We start from the raw sequence: 16,564 nt of genomic DNA, 5'->3' as shown, positions 1-16,564 counted from the left end.
GTTAGCATCACCATTATCAGCTACCAGTTATTATCAATAATTATCAAATATTATAATTATCAGTTATTAACTATCATCGTTTTACAGATGAAAAAACTCTAAGCTTAGAGAGAGAGGTTATTAAAAAGCCCCAAACATGGGGCAGCTGGGTGGCTCAATCAGTTGAGCATCCAGCTCTTGGTTTGCTCTCAGGATGATGTGATCAAGCCCCATGTTGGGCTCCCCTCTCAGCGGGGAGTCGGCTTGAGATTCTCTCTCTCCCTCTGCTCCTCCCTCTGCTCGAGCTCTCTTTCTCTCTCACTCTTTCTTTTGCTTGCTCTCTAAAAATCAATCAATCAGGGCGCCTGGGTGGCTCAGTTGGTGAAGCGACTGCCTTCGGCTCAGGTCATGATCCTGGAGTCCCAGGATCGAGTCCCGCATCGGGCTCCCTGCTCGGCGGTGAGTCTGCTTCTCCCTCTCCCACTCCCCCTGCTTGTGTTCCCTCTCTCACTGTGTCTCCCTCTGTCAAATGAATAAATAAAATCTTTAAAAAAAAAAAAAGAGGACACAAGACCCAAGACAGCCCAATCTCCTTTGCATCCTTTATGTCTCAATTCTGTGCAGTTTCTGGAAAATGTTTTCCATATCTTTGGGGAAAGAGGAAGGTTTTTGTCTTATTCACCAAACTGTCTCCACCCTGCCCCTCTTCACACACACCTGACAGGACAGGTGGTGCTTCTGGAAGGTTTCTCTCAGTGAAATCTGCATTCCCACAGCCCAAACCAATATTTGAGTAGCGTTTATCAGAAGCACCTGTGGGCATTTGGAGGTGGGGTGGGGGTGGGGCGGATTGGACATACATAAAGAGTAGTCAACGCTCAATGGAATAAAAACTCCAAGAGATTATTAGGATCCTAGAAGAAAGGGGATGTGAGGAAGGTTCTAGACAAAGCAGAGGACTTCATGTGGGGATAAGCACTGGAGAGCTGGCCCGGGATAAATTCCTGATGGCTGAGATGGCTGAAAATGTTAAATATTCACCTTGAGTTGATTCCAGTCTGCACAGTTAGAATCTCCCTCATTTATTCAGAAACTGAGGGATTAAATTTATTGTGCACAACGATTTTCTGTGTCATGGACTTTTTTCATAGGTCTGGAAGCTGAAGAAGAGGCTGTTTCAAGCCAGGGAGCCCAGACAACACAGTGGCAGGCAGTGGCACTTGGGGGCAGAAGGAAAAGTGGCAACACCGCTGATCTCGGAGCAGGCTTGAGACCCTGGAGCAGCCCCTGGAAATAGAGGAATTCTGAAACAATTAATGGTACAGCTGCTCGATAGAATACTACATAGCTATTAAAATGACAATTATCCATTCTGTGAAGCAAAATTGAATGTTAATGATATGATATTAAGTGTTTTTTTTTAAGATTTTATTTATTTATTTGACAGAGAGAGACACAGCGAGAGCAGGAACACAAACAGGAGGAGTGGGAGAGGGAGAAGCAGGCTTCCCGCGAAGCAAGGAGCCCGATGTGGGACTGGATCCCAGGACCCTGGGACCATGACCTGAGCTGAAGGCAGACGCTTAACTGACTGAGCCCAGGCACCCCTGACATGAAAGATTGTAATTGCTCTGCTGCAGTTTTCTCTTCTTTAGTCAGTGGTGACAGCTCCAGGTCTGTTTGCTTTTGTCGTTCCTGTACCATGCTCACCGTCTTATTGACAGTAGCACAAATGCAGTTCTTAGTCTCTTTCTGCTCTGCAGCAATTGGTTTAAAGCAGGCATGCAAAGTTTGATACCGAGACTTTATTTCCGACAATTCCTTTAAGAGCATAACTGGATTTTTCTTGCTTGCTGCATCAGGATGATTAGTCTTGATTTCATATTCCAGTCGTCCACTCCAGCTTATCGACCTCCGCTTCCACATTGGATAGTTGACCAAGAAAAAAGATTAAAAAAAAAACAACAGTGCACATGATGTCACATCAATCAGATTGGGCTTTTCCAGGTGGCAAGAAACAAAGTTAGGCTCTTTTGTTGACAAGGGATTTATTGAAGGTAAGGACGCGCGGGGAGATAGGGCCACAGGATGCACTGACATCACAGAACGTTATTCGGGGTCTGAAGGTGACTCAGGTTATCACCTTATTCTGCTATGGGCCCTCACTACTAGCTGGCTCCCGTCTGTGAGCTCTGCCATGTGGTGACCAAGCCCCTCATTGCCTTTGTTTCCAAAGTTCAGTTTCTCTCTCTCTTCAAACCTCTGTTTACTCATGACTTTTCATGCTTCTATCACCTAATGGCTTCCAATTACTGATTTCTGCTTGCCCTGTTTTTGTTTTTTTTTTTTTTTTTTTAAGGTGAACAGTGTGCTACACTCACAGCATTTTTTTGTTGTTTATTTATTTTTTTTTAGTAATCTGTACACCCAACGTGGGGCTCGAATGCATGACCCTGAGATCAAGAGTGGCGTGCTCTCCCCACGGAGCCAGCCAGGCTCCCCTTGCCCTGCTTTTTGATTGTTTACATGTGTATCTCCCACTGAAACTCCCCAGGAAAGGGAATCTAATGGTTTAGTTCCCTACTGTTCCATTAGAGCTCTCAGGCCAGGCCACCTCCATAGTTCCACCAGTCAGGATATATGTAAGCTGTTTTTCCGTCAGATGCCCAAACCCGACCCATTCCGCTCTGGTCTGAAAAGTGGTCACACAACACGAATGTGGCACCTACTTAAGGCATACCAGCCATCTTTCCAATACAACTGTAGTTTTGAACTATGTTTCAAATGATAAATAAAAAAGATATGGGGTACCTGGGTGGCTCAGTCGGTTAAGTGTCTGCCTTCGGCTCAGGTCATGATCCCGGGGTTCTGGGATCCAGCCCCGTGTCATGTTGAGCTCCCTGCTCCGCGGGGAGCCTGCTTCTTCCTCTCCCTCTGCCTACAGCTCCCCCTGCTTGTGCTATCTCTGTGTCAAATAAATAAAATCTTTAAAAAATAATAATAATAAAGATTTGACATATATATGAAAGCAGGGAGGAAAGGGATGAGTGAAAGCCATCACAGACTGGTCAGGGGGTAGGGATTAGGACTGATTATGTTTCTCCACTTTGCAATTTTCTTTATTTTTTTTTTAATTTTTTAAAAGATTTTATTTATTTATTTGAGAGAGAGAATGAGATGGAGAGCACATGAGGCGGGGGGAGGGTCAGAGGGAGAAGCAGACTCCCCGCCGAGCAGGGAGCCCAATGCGGGACTCGATCCCGGGACTCCAGGATCATGACCTGAGCCGAAGGCAGTCGCCCAACCAACTGAGCCACCCAGGTGGCCGCCACTTTGCACTTTTCATTTAATGATACTGTAATTGTTTTTTAGTTTTCAACTATTTTTTTTAGAGTAATCTCTCCCAAGCAATAGCAGTCATGCACCCACTACTAAGTTCAGTCTCTTTCGTGAACTTGACTTGGAACATAGAGCAAAGTTACAACCATTAAAGCCGGGTCACCCTTGCACAGAAAGTGAAGCAAGGTTGACTTTGTCAGGTGGAAGTGGAAGCCAGAGGTGAAGGTTGTGAAAGCACCCTGAGGGCAAAAGTTTTCAGAGGGCTATAACAGCATATGCCACATGGGCAAAACACAGGCTCTTATAGCTACGTTGGTTGTGGAAATATGTCCTTTGTCCACAGGCCAAATATTGGAAAACACCACGCACTCAATTGGCCGACAGCTCCAGGGCCAGAGAGAAGCTACCACGGCAGTTTTGTGAAACCAGCCACCCCTGGATTCATTTTGATCTTTCTCTGTTGACACAGCCTGGTTTCAGTTGCTCTGCCACAGACAAGCAATTACTAAGAATTATTATTGCTTGACAATAACTATAATTACTGGATGGAAAGGACAGCAGAAATCGAATTATCATATGGACTGATGCGGGAGCCGGTCAGCTGAACCCCGCCTCCCGTCCGTCCCCCGCGCTGACTCCCGGCGCAGGAGCCGCGCGGGGAGGAACCTCGCGGCTGGAGGCTTGAGCGGAGCACCCAAGGGCAGGAACGCGGTCCAGCGACTCGGGAACCGAGATGCAAAATCCTCCTGCGCTCCTAGAGAGAACCCGGAAGCGGAGCGCAGTCCCGGAAGGCGAGGTGCTGACACACTTCCGGCCTTTGTGACTCATTGTGTCTGTGTCGAGGCGTCGGGAGGGCCTAGGTCCGTGTGCAGCGCACTTCTGCCGGCCTGAGCCCCAGAGTCAGCTCCCCTTTCTCGCCCAGCGCCCCCAGGCCGCTCCCGGGGCTCACGGTGAGACTTGGGGCCGGCCTCTGGGGAGGGCGGGCCCCGCCGCCGGGTGTGTGCGTGAGGGTGGGCTCTGCAGCCGCGGCCCCGGGGTCCCCTCCAGGCGGCCCGGGCAGAGTGTGGACAGAGCCCAAGCCCCTGTTCGTCCCCAGGCCGGGCGGTTGGAAGCGCCGGCCCCCGGGTTCAGGCGGGGAGGGGGCGAGGGTCTAGTGGCCGGGGGTGCACGGAGACCTGGGGAGAAGCCGGGCCCCGCGCCCGCAGTGTCGTCATCGTCGTTTGACGTTTCTGAGATCCGGGTTCGCGAGCGAGCCGACCCCTGTCTGATTTGACTGCCTTCCTTTCGTCGCCATTTGCTTTGATTCCAGTGAGAGGGTTTTTGGTTTTTTTCGGGGTCCTTCAGGACTTCGAGGTGAAAAACGCGGAAGGCCCGAGCAATGGACACATTTCGAGGTGCCGCTTACGTGTTTCCAAATCACCTGCTTCTCACCCCACCTCCCACCCCCAAGCGGTGATTAAAGAGTATTTGAAGCTTGGAGGGGATAAAGACTTGATTCGGATTTTATACATCCCACTCTCTAGTTCCGCCTTGCGGAATATTTTGAAAACCTTTAGAAATGATCTGTCCGGAAGACTGGGTGGATTTTTTTTTTTTTCCAGTTCTGGGTAATTAATCTGCTTGTCTTGGAGTGGGTGAAGAGTGAAGGGAGTTTGTGGAAATTGCACCAGCGCTTAGAAGACTTGATTGCTTGAGTGACCTTGGGTGATACAGGACTCTTCTCCAGCTCTCAGTTTTCTCATCTTTAAATAAAATGAACTCGATTTTCTCAAAAGGCCCTTCCAACTTTGAAATTATTTGATTTGGTCAGTGTAATTGAAAAATTCAGCTACAGTTTAGCCTGACACGGCGCCCCTCCCGTCCCTTTCCTGCAGTGCCTCCAGGGCACAATAAGATACTTTTCATTATAGAGTGTGGCTGTTACATGGCCTGGGACCAAAGAAAGCATTTATTGTACAGGCCAGTGCTAGGCGGATTGGAGGTGGTCAGTAAATACTTGTTGAATGGAATTGTGGAGAATTCATTGTAACCAGATCAACGAGGTACTGTTAGTATATATGCTGGCCAAATGTGGAGAAATAGCTTACATTACATAGTGACCCATAATGATAATTTGCCCCAGAATGTATCTCCAAGTTTGTGTTGTCTCTGAATTACTGTGCAAGATGCCTGTTAGTTATTTCAGGCAGTTTTCATCGGTGTTAAAGTATAAACAGGGAAACTAGCTACTTAATAGACATAATCTTTTACTGATTCTCTACTTGATCTAAACATTTAATTTTTTTTCTAACTTTATATTGCATCTAAATACAGGTGAGTGGTTATGTTAAATTTTCCCTTTTCGTTCTCAGATAGTCTCAGTATTCTTTGTGTAGGTAGGTGTCTTTTAAAGGGAGGTTTTTCGTATTTAAAAAAAAAAATTGGGGGCACCTGGGTGGCTCAGTTGGTTAAGTGTCTGCCTTTGGCTCAGGTCATGATCCCAGGGTCCTTGTGTCAGGCTCCCTGCTCAGTGGGGCGCCTGCTTCTCCCTCTCGCTCTGCTGCTCCCCCTGCTTGTGCTTTCTCGCATTCTCTCTCTCAAATAAATCTTAAATTTTTTTTTAAACCTCTGTTAAAAAATCGGGAGGGGTGGTGCAGTTTGTTTAAACTTTCAAGACTATGCCCTGGAAAAGGTACTGGCCTGTTTAGAAAATAGCCTTCGGAATAAACTGAGCTTGTAACTCCAAGCCCTTTTTGTAAGAAAACCGTTGATATTTATCCTCTGTGAGAACCAGTTGCTGGGGGTAATCTTATCTAAATCAGATAGGGTGTCAGAATGTTTTTCAGCACAGAGGACCCCAGAGGTAGTTTTCTGCTCCCCTCCCCCTTATCCTTAGATAAGGATACTAAGTGCCAGAGAGGTTAAATAACTCACTTGGGGATATGTAACTTATTTGTGGGAGACTAGAATGTAGGTATTCCAAGTTGTACTGCTCTCAGTATTACGGGAATTCTCCTGTTGCTTAGTCTTTTAAGCGGGCTGAAAATTGTAGAGCACAGTCTAATCTCTTACTGTTTATTGAAAAAAAATTAAAGCACCTCTCTAGTGCCTACTTAAATGCCGGACACTATTTTAAGTGCTTTATATACATTAATTCATGTAATCCTCAACTCTGGGAGGAAAATAACGATTTTTATCCCCATTGCACAAATTCAGAGAGAGAAATTAATCTGCCTAAAATTATCGGCTGGTGAGTGGTGGTACAGCTTATTGAAACTCTTTCAGGTAGCCCCTGGGGCTGATTTGAGGGCAGTATTGAGTGCTGTATGCGTGGGCACAAGAATAGTAACGTGGTAAGTTCAATCGATTACTTCTTTTTTTTTAAAGATTATTTATTTATTTATTTATTTATTTGAGACAGAGAATGAGAGAGAGAGAGAGCGCACATGAGAAGGGGGAGGGTCAGAGGGAGAAGCTGACTCTCCGCTGAGCAGGGAGCCCGATGCGGGACTCGATCCAGGGACTCCTGGATCATGACCTGAGCCGAAGACAGTCGTTTAACCAACTGGGCCACCCAGGCGCCCTCAATCAATTACTTCTTAAAAACTAATGTTTGCAAGGAATCGTACTAAGTGGTCTAAGAGATACAAAGAAGCCTACCCTAGGGCTCCTGGCTGGCTCAGTTGGTGGAGCGGATGACTCTTGTTCTCAGGTTGGTAGGTTCGAGCCCCACTTTGGGCGTAGAGTAGAGCTTCCTTTAAAAAAAGAAAAAGGAAACAAGCATACCCTTAGCAGTGGTCCAGTGGAGGAGGAAGCTTTGAAAAATTACAGAGAGGGCGCCTGGGTGGCTCAGTTGGTTGGGCGGCTGCCTTCGGCTCAGGTCATGATCCTGGAGTCCCGGGATCCAGTCCGGCGGCAGGGAGCCCGCTTCTCCCTCTGACCCTCTCCCCTCTCATGCTCTCTATCTCATTCTCTCTCTCAAATAAATAAATAAAAAATCTTTAAAAAAAAAAAAAAGAAAAAGAAAAATTACAGAGAAAGGTAAGAACTTCCATGGCAGATGCTTGGCAGAGAGCATTTGGGCCAGAAGTTTCGTGAGAGGAGAAAAGATTGTTTGCTGAGATCATTTGAGAAACCTAAAGTAAAATCCAGCCCTTCCACTGCTGTTGTGACTCTTCTCTTTCTCAGGGTAGGAGCAGAAATGTTGAGGCATGGGGGAGAGGACCTGTCACAACGGGGGGAAGAGGGGAATGTGCCCGTGCCCTCATCTCTGTCCCTTTGCGCCTCACTTCCTCTTCAGTCTCTTCCTATTGAGTTCCATTGACTCGAGAAGTATCCCACTCTTTTTTTTTTTTTTTTTTTAAATCAAGCAAGCTCTGTGCCCATCGTGGGGCTTGAATTCACAACCCTGATATCAAGAGCTGCATGCTCCACCGACTGAGTCAGCCAGCTGCCCCAAAAAGTAACCCACTCTTTAAAACTCTGGCCTAGGTGGGACACAAATCAAGATTCCTTTCCTCGGGGCACCTGGGTGGCTCCGTCGTTAAGCGTCTGCCTTTGGCGCAGGCCCTGATCCCAGGGTCCTGGGATCAAGTCCCACATCGGGCTCCCTGCTCAGTGGGGAGCCTGCTTCTCCTTCTCCCACTCCCCCTGCTTGTGTTCTCTCTCTTGCTGTCTCTCTCTCTGTCAAATAAATAAAAATCTTAAAAAAGAAAAAAATTCCTTTCCTCTATCCTCCTTTGTATAGCCGAGACAGGATAAAATTTTCATAAAAATAGAGATCTCATGCTAGGCTAGTTTCTGCACCAGTCCTGCTCAGTTATCCTGTTGGATGGTTCCCCCCCACCCCCCCACCCCCGGTTAGATTTGAGGTGATTCCTACTTGCATCTCCTGCTGTGTCTCTTTAGCCACACCACTCTCTGGTGAAAACTGCAGATGGCAGATGAGGCCCACGCCTGGGTGGTCATCCTCATAGGCCCCCCCTCTTAAAAAGAATCTGTGTGTACACAGAAGCTCTTCCTTACCCCACGTGTTGGGACGGAATGATGGTTAGAGCTTGAACTGAGGGGTCCCACAGATGGAATTTCAAATCCTGGCTCTACCATTTAATTGCTGTATGACCTTGGGTGTGTTATTTAACGTCAGTAAACCTTAGTTTTGTCTGTGTAAAGTGCGATAATAATTGTAGCTACTACCTGCTAAGATTGTTATGTGAAAGACTTAATATCTAGTCCATGGAAAGTGCTCAGTGAACATCCGCTCTTACTGTTAGGCCTCTAGGAATGAATGTTCTTGAATTGAACAGCAGTGAGGGGTGAGTGGCATTTTAGCTAAGTGCTGAAGGATACGGAGGATTTGAAAAGGCAGAGAAGACTGGGAGAGGAAATCCCAGACTTTGTGATGTGAGTAAAGGAAGGTGATCAGAATCCAAGGCCTATTTAGTAGATACTCATTTTGTGGATGAAAAAGGCTCACGCACGAGAGGAGCAGAAATCGATGATGGACAGTGAAGCGTGAGGGGAAACTGGGACCACGTACTGGAGGGTGGCTCTTGGAAGGCTATAGAGTTTTTGTAAGAATAATCAGAGTAAGGTAGGACATGAAGTAGCAGGGAGGGGAGTGAAGGCAGGGAAGCAAAGAGGGGAAGCCTGACTTGATGGAACTAGATCATTCTCCCTGGTTCTTGGAGACTGAATCCATGTAAGGAGATGAATCCAGGAAGGTGAGATTCTGGGCTTTAGTGATTGAAGTATTAGTAGGATATCTGATCGCTAATTGCCACTAAAGGGAAATAAGAAGTGGCAGGGGGAGCAGTGATATTTTGAGTAGTTCTTATTTCTTCTGTTCAATTTAATGGACTTAAACTGCCAGGTCTTGTAACAGATAAGTATAAGAAAACTCTCTGTCTTTGAGGGGCTTAGACTTTAGTTGGGGGGTGATATGCAGTCCAAATAGTAATATAAGGAGAATATACATGGCATAAATAGGAACAAAGCAAGATTGAGGGTGTTCAAAAGAGGAAGGTACCTTATTTAATTTGGAGAGTCAGAAGAGATTTTACATCTTGACAAGTAAGTAAAAATATGACCAACAAAGTTGTAATGGTGGGAGATCGTGCACAGCAGAGACGTGAAGATGGAACATCACACCCTGTGCGTCAGGAACATTAATAGTCAGATAGGCTGAAATATGGGGAGGGGGGTCACTATTCGGAGATAGGACTGGAAAAGTGGAGTAGGGTGTGTTCTTTGAACACGAAATTGGTAGATACCGAGGATTCACTGACACTAATTGAGGGGAAGGAGGGAATGACCAGAAGCATTCTTTGGCAATACTGCACTGACCTCAGTTTGTTGTTCGTTTCGACTGGGGAGAGATTGCAGCTGGGGAGACTGGAACCCTGTCACCAGTTTAGGCAGGAGATCTGGAGCCTGAATTAGGGTGGTGGAAAGTAATTGTGGGAGGCGTAGCAGGAAAAGGTAGTCTTTCTTTTGACTTTTCAGAATGAAATTAGAGAAACTAAGGTTCATAGGAATTATTTAGCCTCTAGTTGGGAAGAAGCGAGCCAAAGGAGTGATGTCGTGGACTGCCGACTCACCGCCGGTGGAGGAAGCGCTCCTAGGGAGGTCTTGGCTATTCTGATGCCCCAAGCTCCAGGGTGCCTCTTGCTAGAAGCTGCCTTGTTGATACATCAGTTACTTCTCTGGCTTCTCTAGCACTGGTATTGAAACCTCCGTAGAACAGTTGGCACATTCTGCTCTGTACTATAGTTATTTGTGTAAAAATAGGAATCAGGCTTCTCATCTTTGTGCTCCCCTCAGTCTAGGAGGACACTTTGCATATTGTAGGTCTGGAGAGATGTTTAGGAAATTGAATGATTGTAGCTGGAAGGAATTGACTAAAGCTGCTCTGAAGTTGAAAAACACTGCAGCAAGGAGGGTAGATGCAGAAGGGGTCTGAAGGAAATCAGCGGGAAGGGCTGGAGGATGGTTTGCACTGGGCTTTACCAGCTTAAAATCATTGAAAAAAATGACTGAATTCCCACATTCTCTCAGTTTATATAGAAAGCCTTTTTGGATGTAGTGTCTTTTCTTGTTCTCACAGTCTGCTACTTTAATAAAGGATTTTAATTTTTTTTAAGGACAAAAAAAAGTAAGATAGAAAAACTAATCCTGTGATAAATGTCAGATTAAAATCATAGTCTTTGCCACTAAAACATTCATCTCCAGTGCTTGCTTCGGCAGCACATACACTAAGATTAGAATGATACAGAGAAGATTAGCATGGCCTCTGCACAGGGATGACATGCAAATCCGTGAAGCGTTCCGCTCCAAACAAACCAAAAAACAGTCATCTCCAAACCTTTTTTTGGACACACATTCCTATCTGTAAAAATTGTTTATAAAAATTGTATACATGTATTATTTTCCCAGCATTTTGTATAATAAAAAATACATTAAATTGTGCTATTGAAAAATAATTTCTGTCCTTAAATGCATGTGATCCCTTTTCCACCCAAAATTACTAATAATCTTTTTAAATGAGAACCGTGTAATTAAAAATGCTTTGCTAGTTTAAAACTCATGACTTTAGGGGCACCTGTGTGGCTCCCTCTGTTAAGCATCTGCCTTCTGCTCGAGTCATGATCTCAGGGTCCTGGGTTGGAGCCCATGTCTGGCTCCCTGCTCGGTGAGGAGCCTGCTTCTCCCTCTCCCTCTGCCCCTCCCCCTAGCTCGTGCTCACTCTTCTCTCTCTCTCAAATAAACAAAATTAATTAATTAATTAATTAAAAAAGATAAATAGGCCTGGCAGTGAGAGGCCAGGCTGGACACTGATTTATGATATTAAAAAGCTCAACCCCTCAAAAAAATAAAAAAGATAAATAAAATTTCTGGCTTTGGATGGTACAGCAATTGGATGCTCTGTCTCTAAAGCTTGAATTTGGTGCTGTTGAATTGAAAAGATACCTCACAAAGATTTGTCAGTTCAGGTGGAAGAAACACATTGTCAGCTCGGCTTAGTAATTCATGATTGGTCGTGTCCACCATGCTAAATTTTGGTTGTTGAAATTCAGCTAGTACATTTCCATTTTCCATACCTTTAAATCACCTGTTCTTAAAAACTGATAATCAAAAGGTGAGGTGCCTGGGTGGCTCAGTCAGTAGGGCATGATCTTGCAGGTCGTGAGTTCAAGCCCCACGATGGGCATAGAGCCTACTTTAAAAAAAGCTAATCAAAAGGTGTTTTATGTTTTTAAAAAACAGATTTTTAAGATCCATAAAATTCTTCATTTGGAAGATTTTAACCAGTAGAAAATATTTACAAGTTTTTCAAATGTATAGAACCTGAAGTTTTTCTAGGATACTTAGTATCATTTTTGGCAGTTAAAATTACAGAACAATGGAGACTATTTCCCAGCATACAACTGTTACCATAATAGTCTTTCCTTGCACTTTTTTTTCTAAAGTAGCTACTTTGTCACTTACTGGTTGACATAGTGTTTGATTTAGATTGACATTGGTTTTTATCTCCTAATCTGGGTGAGTAAAACCTTCTGTAGATAGAAGCTTCATCTGTGCCAGTCGTTTCTTCACGTGTGTTTGTACCATTAGTATTTCTTCAAATTATAGTTTCTCTGCCAGAGTCTTTAAGCTGCTTGTCTTTTTTCTTTTCTTTTGAGCTATAATTGACATATAACAATATATTAGTTGCAGGTATACACCATAATGATATTTGGGCAAAATGATGACCACAGTAAATCTAGTTAACATCTGTCACCACAGTTACAATTCTTTTTTTGCTTTTTTTTAATTAAAGATTTTTATTTACTTGGAGGGAGTGAGAGAGAGAGCACAAGAGCAGGGAGGGTCAGAGGGAGAAACAGACTCCCCACTGAACAGGGAGCCCGATGTGGGGCTCGATCCTGGGACTCCGGAATCATGACCTGAGCCGAAGGCAGTCGCTCAACCAACTGAGCCACCCAGGCGCCCAAGATTTTATTTTTAATAACTTTTTTTTTAAGATTTTATTTATTTATTTGTCAGAGCGAGAGCGAGCACAAGCAGGGGGAGCGACAGGCAGAGGGAGAAGCAGGCTCCCTGCTGAGCAAGGAGCCTGATGTGGGACTCGATCCCAGGACCCTGGGATCATGATCTGAGCCGAAGGCAGATGCTCAACTGACTGAGCCACCCAGGTGCTCTAAGGTTTCATTTTTAAGTAATCTCTACACCCAGTGTGGAGCTCAAACTCACAACCCCAAGATCAAGAGTGTCACTTGCTCTACCGACCAAAGGTAGCCAGGAACCCCTCTGCAAACCTTAATATATAAAGTGACAGTGAAAAATTTTTCTTTTGCTCTTCAGAGGTTTTCAGTGCTTCGATGTGTGGCCTTGTGTGAAGTGCTAATACAGGTCACTTTTTATAAAGGTACTAATAATTTTGTTTACTGTGTCAGGAACAGCACCGAAACATTTCAGCAAAACATCTCCTAAGCGAGGAAGGAGAGCCCCGACCCTGTTTGGATCAAGTCTGCCCCCGAGCCTGAATGATGACTGCGGAGTCAAGGGAAGCCACAGGTCTGTCCCCTCAGGCTGCCCAGGAGAAGGATGGGATTGTAATAGTGAAGGTAGAAGAGGAAGATGAAGAAGACCACATGTGGGGGCAGGATTCCAGCCTGCAGGAGACGCCTCCGCCCGACCCAGAGATTTTCCGCCAACGGTTCAGGCACTTCTGTTACCAGAACACGTTTGGGCCTCGAGAGGCTCTGAGTCGACTGAAGGAACTTTGTCATCAGTGGCTACGACCGGAGATCAACACCAAGGAGCAGATCCTGGAGCTGCTGGTGCTGGAGCAGTTCCTTTCCATCCTGCCCAAGGAGCTCCAAGTCTGGCTGCAGGAATACCGTCCCGATAGTGGGGAGGAGGCCGTGACCCTTCTGGAAGATTTGGAGCTTGATCTATCAGGACAGCAGGTAAGAAGAGATGAAACCGATTGTGTGTAAGCAGCGCATGGGCTTTGAGCCTGGAACAAAGAGCAAGTTACAATTTAAAGCTGGCCGTAGTTGTCCTTGTTACTCTTTCTGCTCTGCTTGGGTACTGAAAGGTGTGCTGGCCTCCTTCTCCTGCATCCACTGGTCTGCTTACCATCTGTTTGTTTGTTTAAATTCCCATTTAAAAAGTGATTTACCCACAAGCCCACCGTGTTTGTCCTCAGGTCCCAGGTCAAGTTCACGGACCTGAAATGCTCGCAAGGGGGATGGTGCCTTTGGATCCAGTGCAGGAGTCCTCGAGCTTTGACCTTCATCATGAGGCCACCCAGTCCCATTTCAAGCATTCATCTCGGAAACCTCGCCTCTTACAGTCACGCGGTAAGAAGCAGGGTTTCATGTGGGGGGAAAGCAAACTATTTGGGATGGGGGTGCCCTCTCTATGTTGCTGAGGGCCTGTAATTTTTAAAAAAAGCATGCTTGTCTTTTTATCGTTACACGTTATTGTCATTACTACTAAATATTGGGGGAAATCTAACTCACAGACCCAACCTCAGGAGTTAATGTTACTGAGAAGGTCAACGAAATGTACATCATGAACTTGGATGGACATTACATTATTCTTGGAACTGTTAGCATTTTGAATGTCCAGCAGATTTTTTTTTTTTTTAACAGGAAATTGCTGGGAAGAGGTAATATATTTACCAGCCTGGGTTTTGAAACACTCTGGTTAATGTCATAAGTTACCTTGAAAAGCATCATTTTTTAAATTCATTTAATTTAAAATGTATAAAAATTGTCATATAACATCTTTTTCTAGCTTTCAGAAATTTCAAACAGTGGGAAAAGGATGGAAGGAAATATTTTGTTTTTGTTTGAGGAATAGGAGGAGAAATGTCATTTCAGGGTCATACATAAAAATCAGTTTAAATTTTTTTTTCCTTTGAGGGAAATATTAACAATGTGTTTATTCAATTAGGTACATAGGATATCAGTAAAAACAAGACCATATTAAAAAGTCCAATTGTTCAAGAAGCATTGCTAAAGGCACGTTCCTTAACCAGTGTGTTCATTTGTGCTGACATTTAAGGCAGGAATATTAGAGCTTCAGAAAACATTATCTTCTGTGCATTCTGGAGGAATCTGTAAATTCAGTAAAATCAGTGCGTTGTGCTGACTGATCCACCACTGACCATCCAGTCCCAGTCATGTCCTGTGTACAGGGCTTGCGAGGTCTCTCCACACTCCACGGGGGAAATCAACATGGAAGAGAATATTTGTAGTTTTCAGTGCTCGATTAGCACTCCCTGGCACCAGAATAGCAGGTTTAGAGCCCCTGGCACAAACAGTTGATACTTAGTAAATAGTTCTCCAGGTAATTCAGCCATATGCAGTTATCCTTAATTCCCTCCCAGCACTACTCCTCTTCCAGAGTCTTTCCTAATTCTCGGAAGGTTAAGATGCTAAATACTCGGTCTTTCTGCACATTTTGCTTTAGCTTGTTTTATAACTATACGGTCTGAAATAGTTACAAGGTTTAGTAATTCCGTTTCCAATTCATTTCTCTTATGTCTTTGCAGCTCAGTAAGATTCTCTGTCCAGTAACGTTAGCAAATCTAATACTACTTGGCAAGGGAAGATTTTAATTTTGTGGTTTAAAAATTTGTATAGTTGTTGTTACACACTGCAGTTTGTGTGATCGTCTGATAGACTGTCTTGTGTTAGATCAGTGTCAACCCACGCTTCTGCGTACTGGTGTCTCATCGACATTTGAACCATGCATACGTTTAATCAAAAAACTGTGGCTAAGTGAGGGAGAAAAGTAGGAGGACCAAAAATGGCCAGAAGAGAACACCTTTGTGCCCTGTGTTTCAAGATAATACTACTAAAGATTGTTAATGCTTGTGTCATATTTCCTGCAACTGAATGCGATTATGATGCTCTGGTACTGTTCCTTGGACTGGAGAAAATTAAATTGTGAGCCCAACTTGAATCATGAACTGGAAGTTACTCACTTCTGTAGGTAAGGAAGAATAGGAATCCAGGTTGTAATTCTGGCTCTACCATTCTTAGCCGTGTGACATTAGGCAAGTCATTTACTTTCTTGGTGTTTGTTTTCCCCCTCTTTAAACTAAAGGGATTGGACCAGGTGATTTTAAGGATCCTTTTGTGACTTGGAAAAGCAGAGGTCATATTTTTTCTTCGTTCGAGTCTCTGTAGTTGAACACTGAACATCAAACATGCCTGGGCAGGAAAGAGAGTGCCCCGGGCCCTTCTTGGAGGGGAGGCCCAGAGCAGAGCTGGTTTTACTCACAGCTCCTTTCTCCTCCCTCAGCTCTCCCTGCCACCCATGTTCCTGCCCCTCATCACGAGGGGAGTCCCAGAGACCAGGCGATGGCATCTGCACTATTCACGGCAGATTCCCAGGTGAGCGGTGGGCCCCTCTGCCTTCCTGAGACCCTCATGTCTGCCTCTCTTCCTGGAGCTTTTTTAGCTCTCTCCAGCCCGGACACAATCTTGATGCCCCTTCCCACAGACTAGCCCCACTCCCACCCTCCCCATCCACCAGAGCCTGGCATGATCCCCTTTTCTTTCCCAGCATCCTGCAGGCTTGCAGTCAACTCTGTCCCTGACTCCAAGTTTGGGTGATGGGATTGTCCCTGAGCTGTGGGAGAACTGAGTGTGGGGATCTCATATTATTTCAGGCAATGGTGAAGATCGAGGACATGGCCGTGTCCCTCATCCTGGAGGAATGGGGATGTCAGAACCTGGCTCGGAGGAATCTCAATAGGGACAACAGGCAGGAGAATTATGGGAACGTGTTTTCCCAGGGTAAGACTGATGCAGGATCATTGTCTAAGATTGTTTTGTGTCTTTTTTTCGTTAGTTGTGGGATCTCTGACGTGTTCAGTTGAGAGTTGACAAGGATTGAGAGACTGCTGAGCCCCTTTTCTTCAGGCCAGATAGAGAAGGAGCACGTTTGTGTTCATTTAAACCCCAAAGCCTGATACCGTGATTCCCTGATTCCAAGTGGATTTTTTTACTTTTAGGTAGTTTTTGCTGTTTGAAATCAGAAATACTCTTACGTTCTGAGTTCTCACCTCTGCGACCACTCTGATAGCTGGGATTTGTCTCCAGTCCCCATCGGTTGTAATGTAGGTGCCTCTGTCGAGGGGATAGAATCTCTATTTCCTATTATAGAGGTCCAAGTGAGACCTAATCATCATCAGTCTAATCCTAACCTAGGACCACATTCCTGGACTTAACAGGCATCCTTCCAT

At 45.0% G+C, this 16,564-nt stretch overlaps 1 protein-coding gene and 1 non-coding gene across 4 annotated transcripts in view; both read left to right on the top strand.

Annotated features, from left to right (window-relative positions):
- Window positions 1-16,564, top strand: part of ZKSCAN1 (zinc finger with KRAB and SCAN domains 1) — a 55,297-nt gene that overhangs the window by 29,981 nt on the left and 8,752 nt on the right. For all 3 annotated transcript variants that reach the window (XM_088016681.1, XM_088016683.1, XM_088016682.1), the window contains 7 exons: window positions 1,131-1,298; window positions 1,427-2,036; window positions 3,662-4,268; window positions 12,753-13,268; window positions 13,511-13,664; window positions 15,619-15,710; window positions 15,989-16,115. In XM_088016681.1, the coding sequence (XP_087872807.1) occupies window positions 12,843-13,268; window positions 13,511-13,664; window positions 15,619-15,710; window positions 15,989-16,115 (799 nt within the window). In that variant the 5' untranslated portion in view covers window positions 1,131-1,298; window positions 1,427-2,036; window positions 3,662-4,268; window positions 12,753-12,842. The remainder of the gene's footprint in view (window positions 1-1,130; window positions 1,299-1,426; window positions 2,037-3,661; window positions 4,269-12,752; window positions 13,269-13,510; window positions 13,665-15,618; window positions 15,711-15,988; window positions 16,116-16,564) is intronic.
- On the top strand, window positions 10,527-10,633 carry LOC114214576 (U6 spliceosomal RNA). Its single transcript, XR_003610453.2, has one exon. It is a non-coding gene; the product is annotated as a U6 spliceosomal RNA (small nuclear RNA).

The sequence above is a fragment of the Eumetopias jubatus genome, unplaced genomic scaffold, assembly GCF_037043125.1.
Source record: "Eumetopias jubatus isolate StellerSeaLion01/CBP00866 unplaced genomic scaffold, mEumJub1_p1.0 scaffold_12, whole genome shotgun sequence".
Taxonomy (NCBI): domain Eukaryota; kingdom Metazoa; phylum Chordata; class Mammalia; order Carnivora; family Otariidae; genus Eumetopias; species Eumetopias jubatus.
The sequence above is the reverse complement of the archived record's forward strand: the minus strand, read 5'-3'. Positions and strand labels throughout refer to the sequence as shown.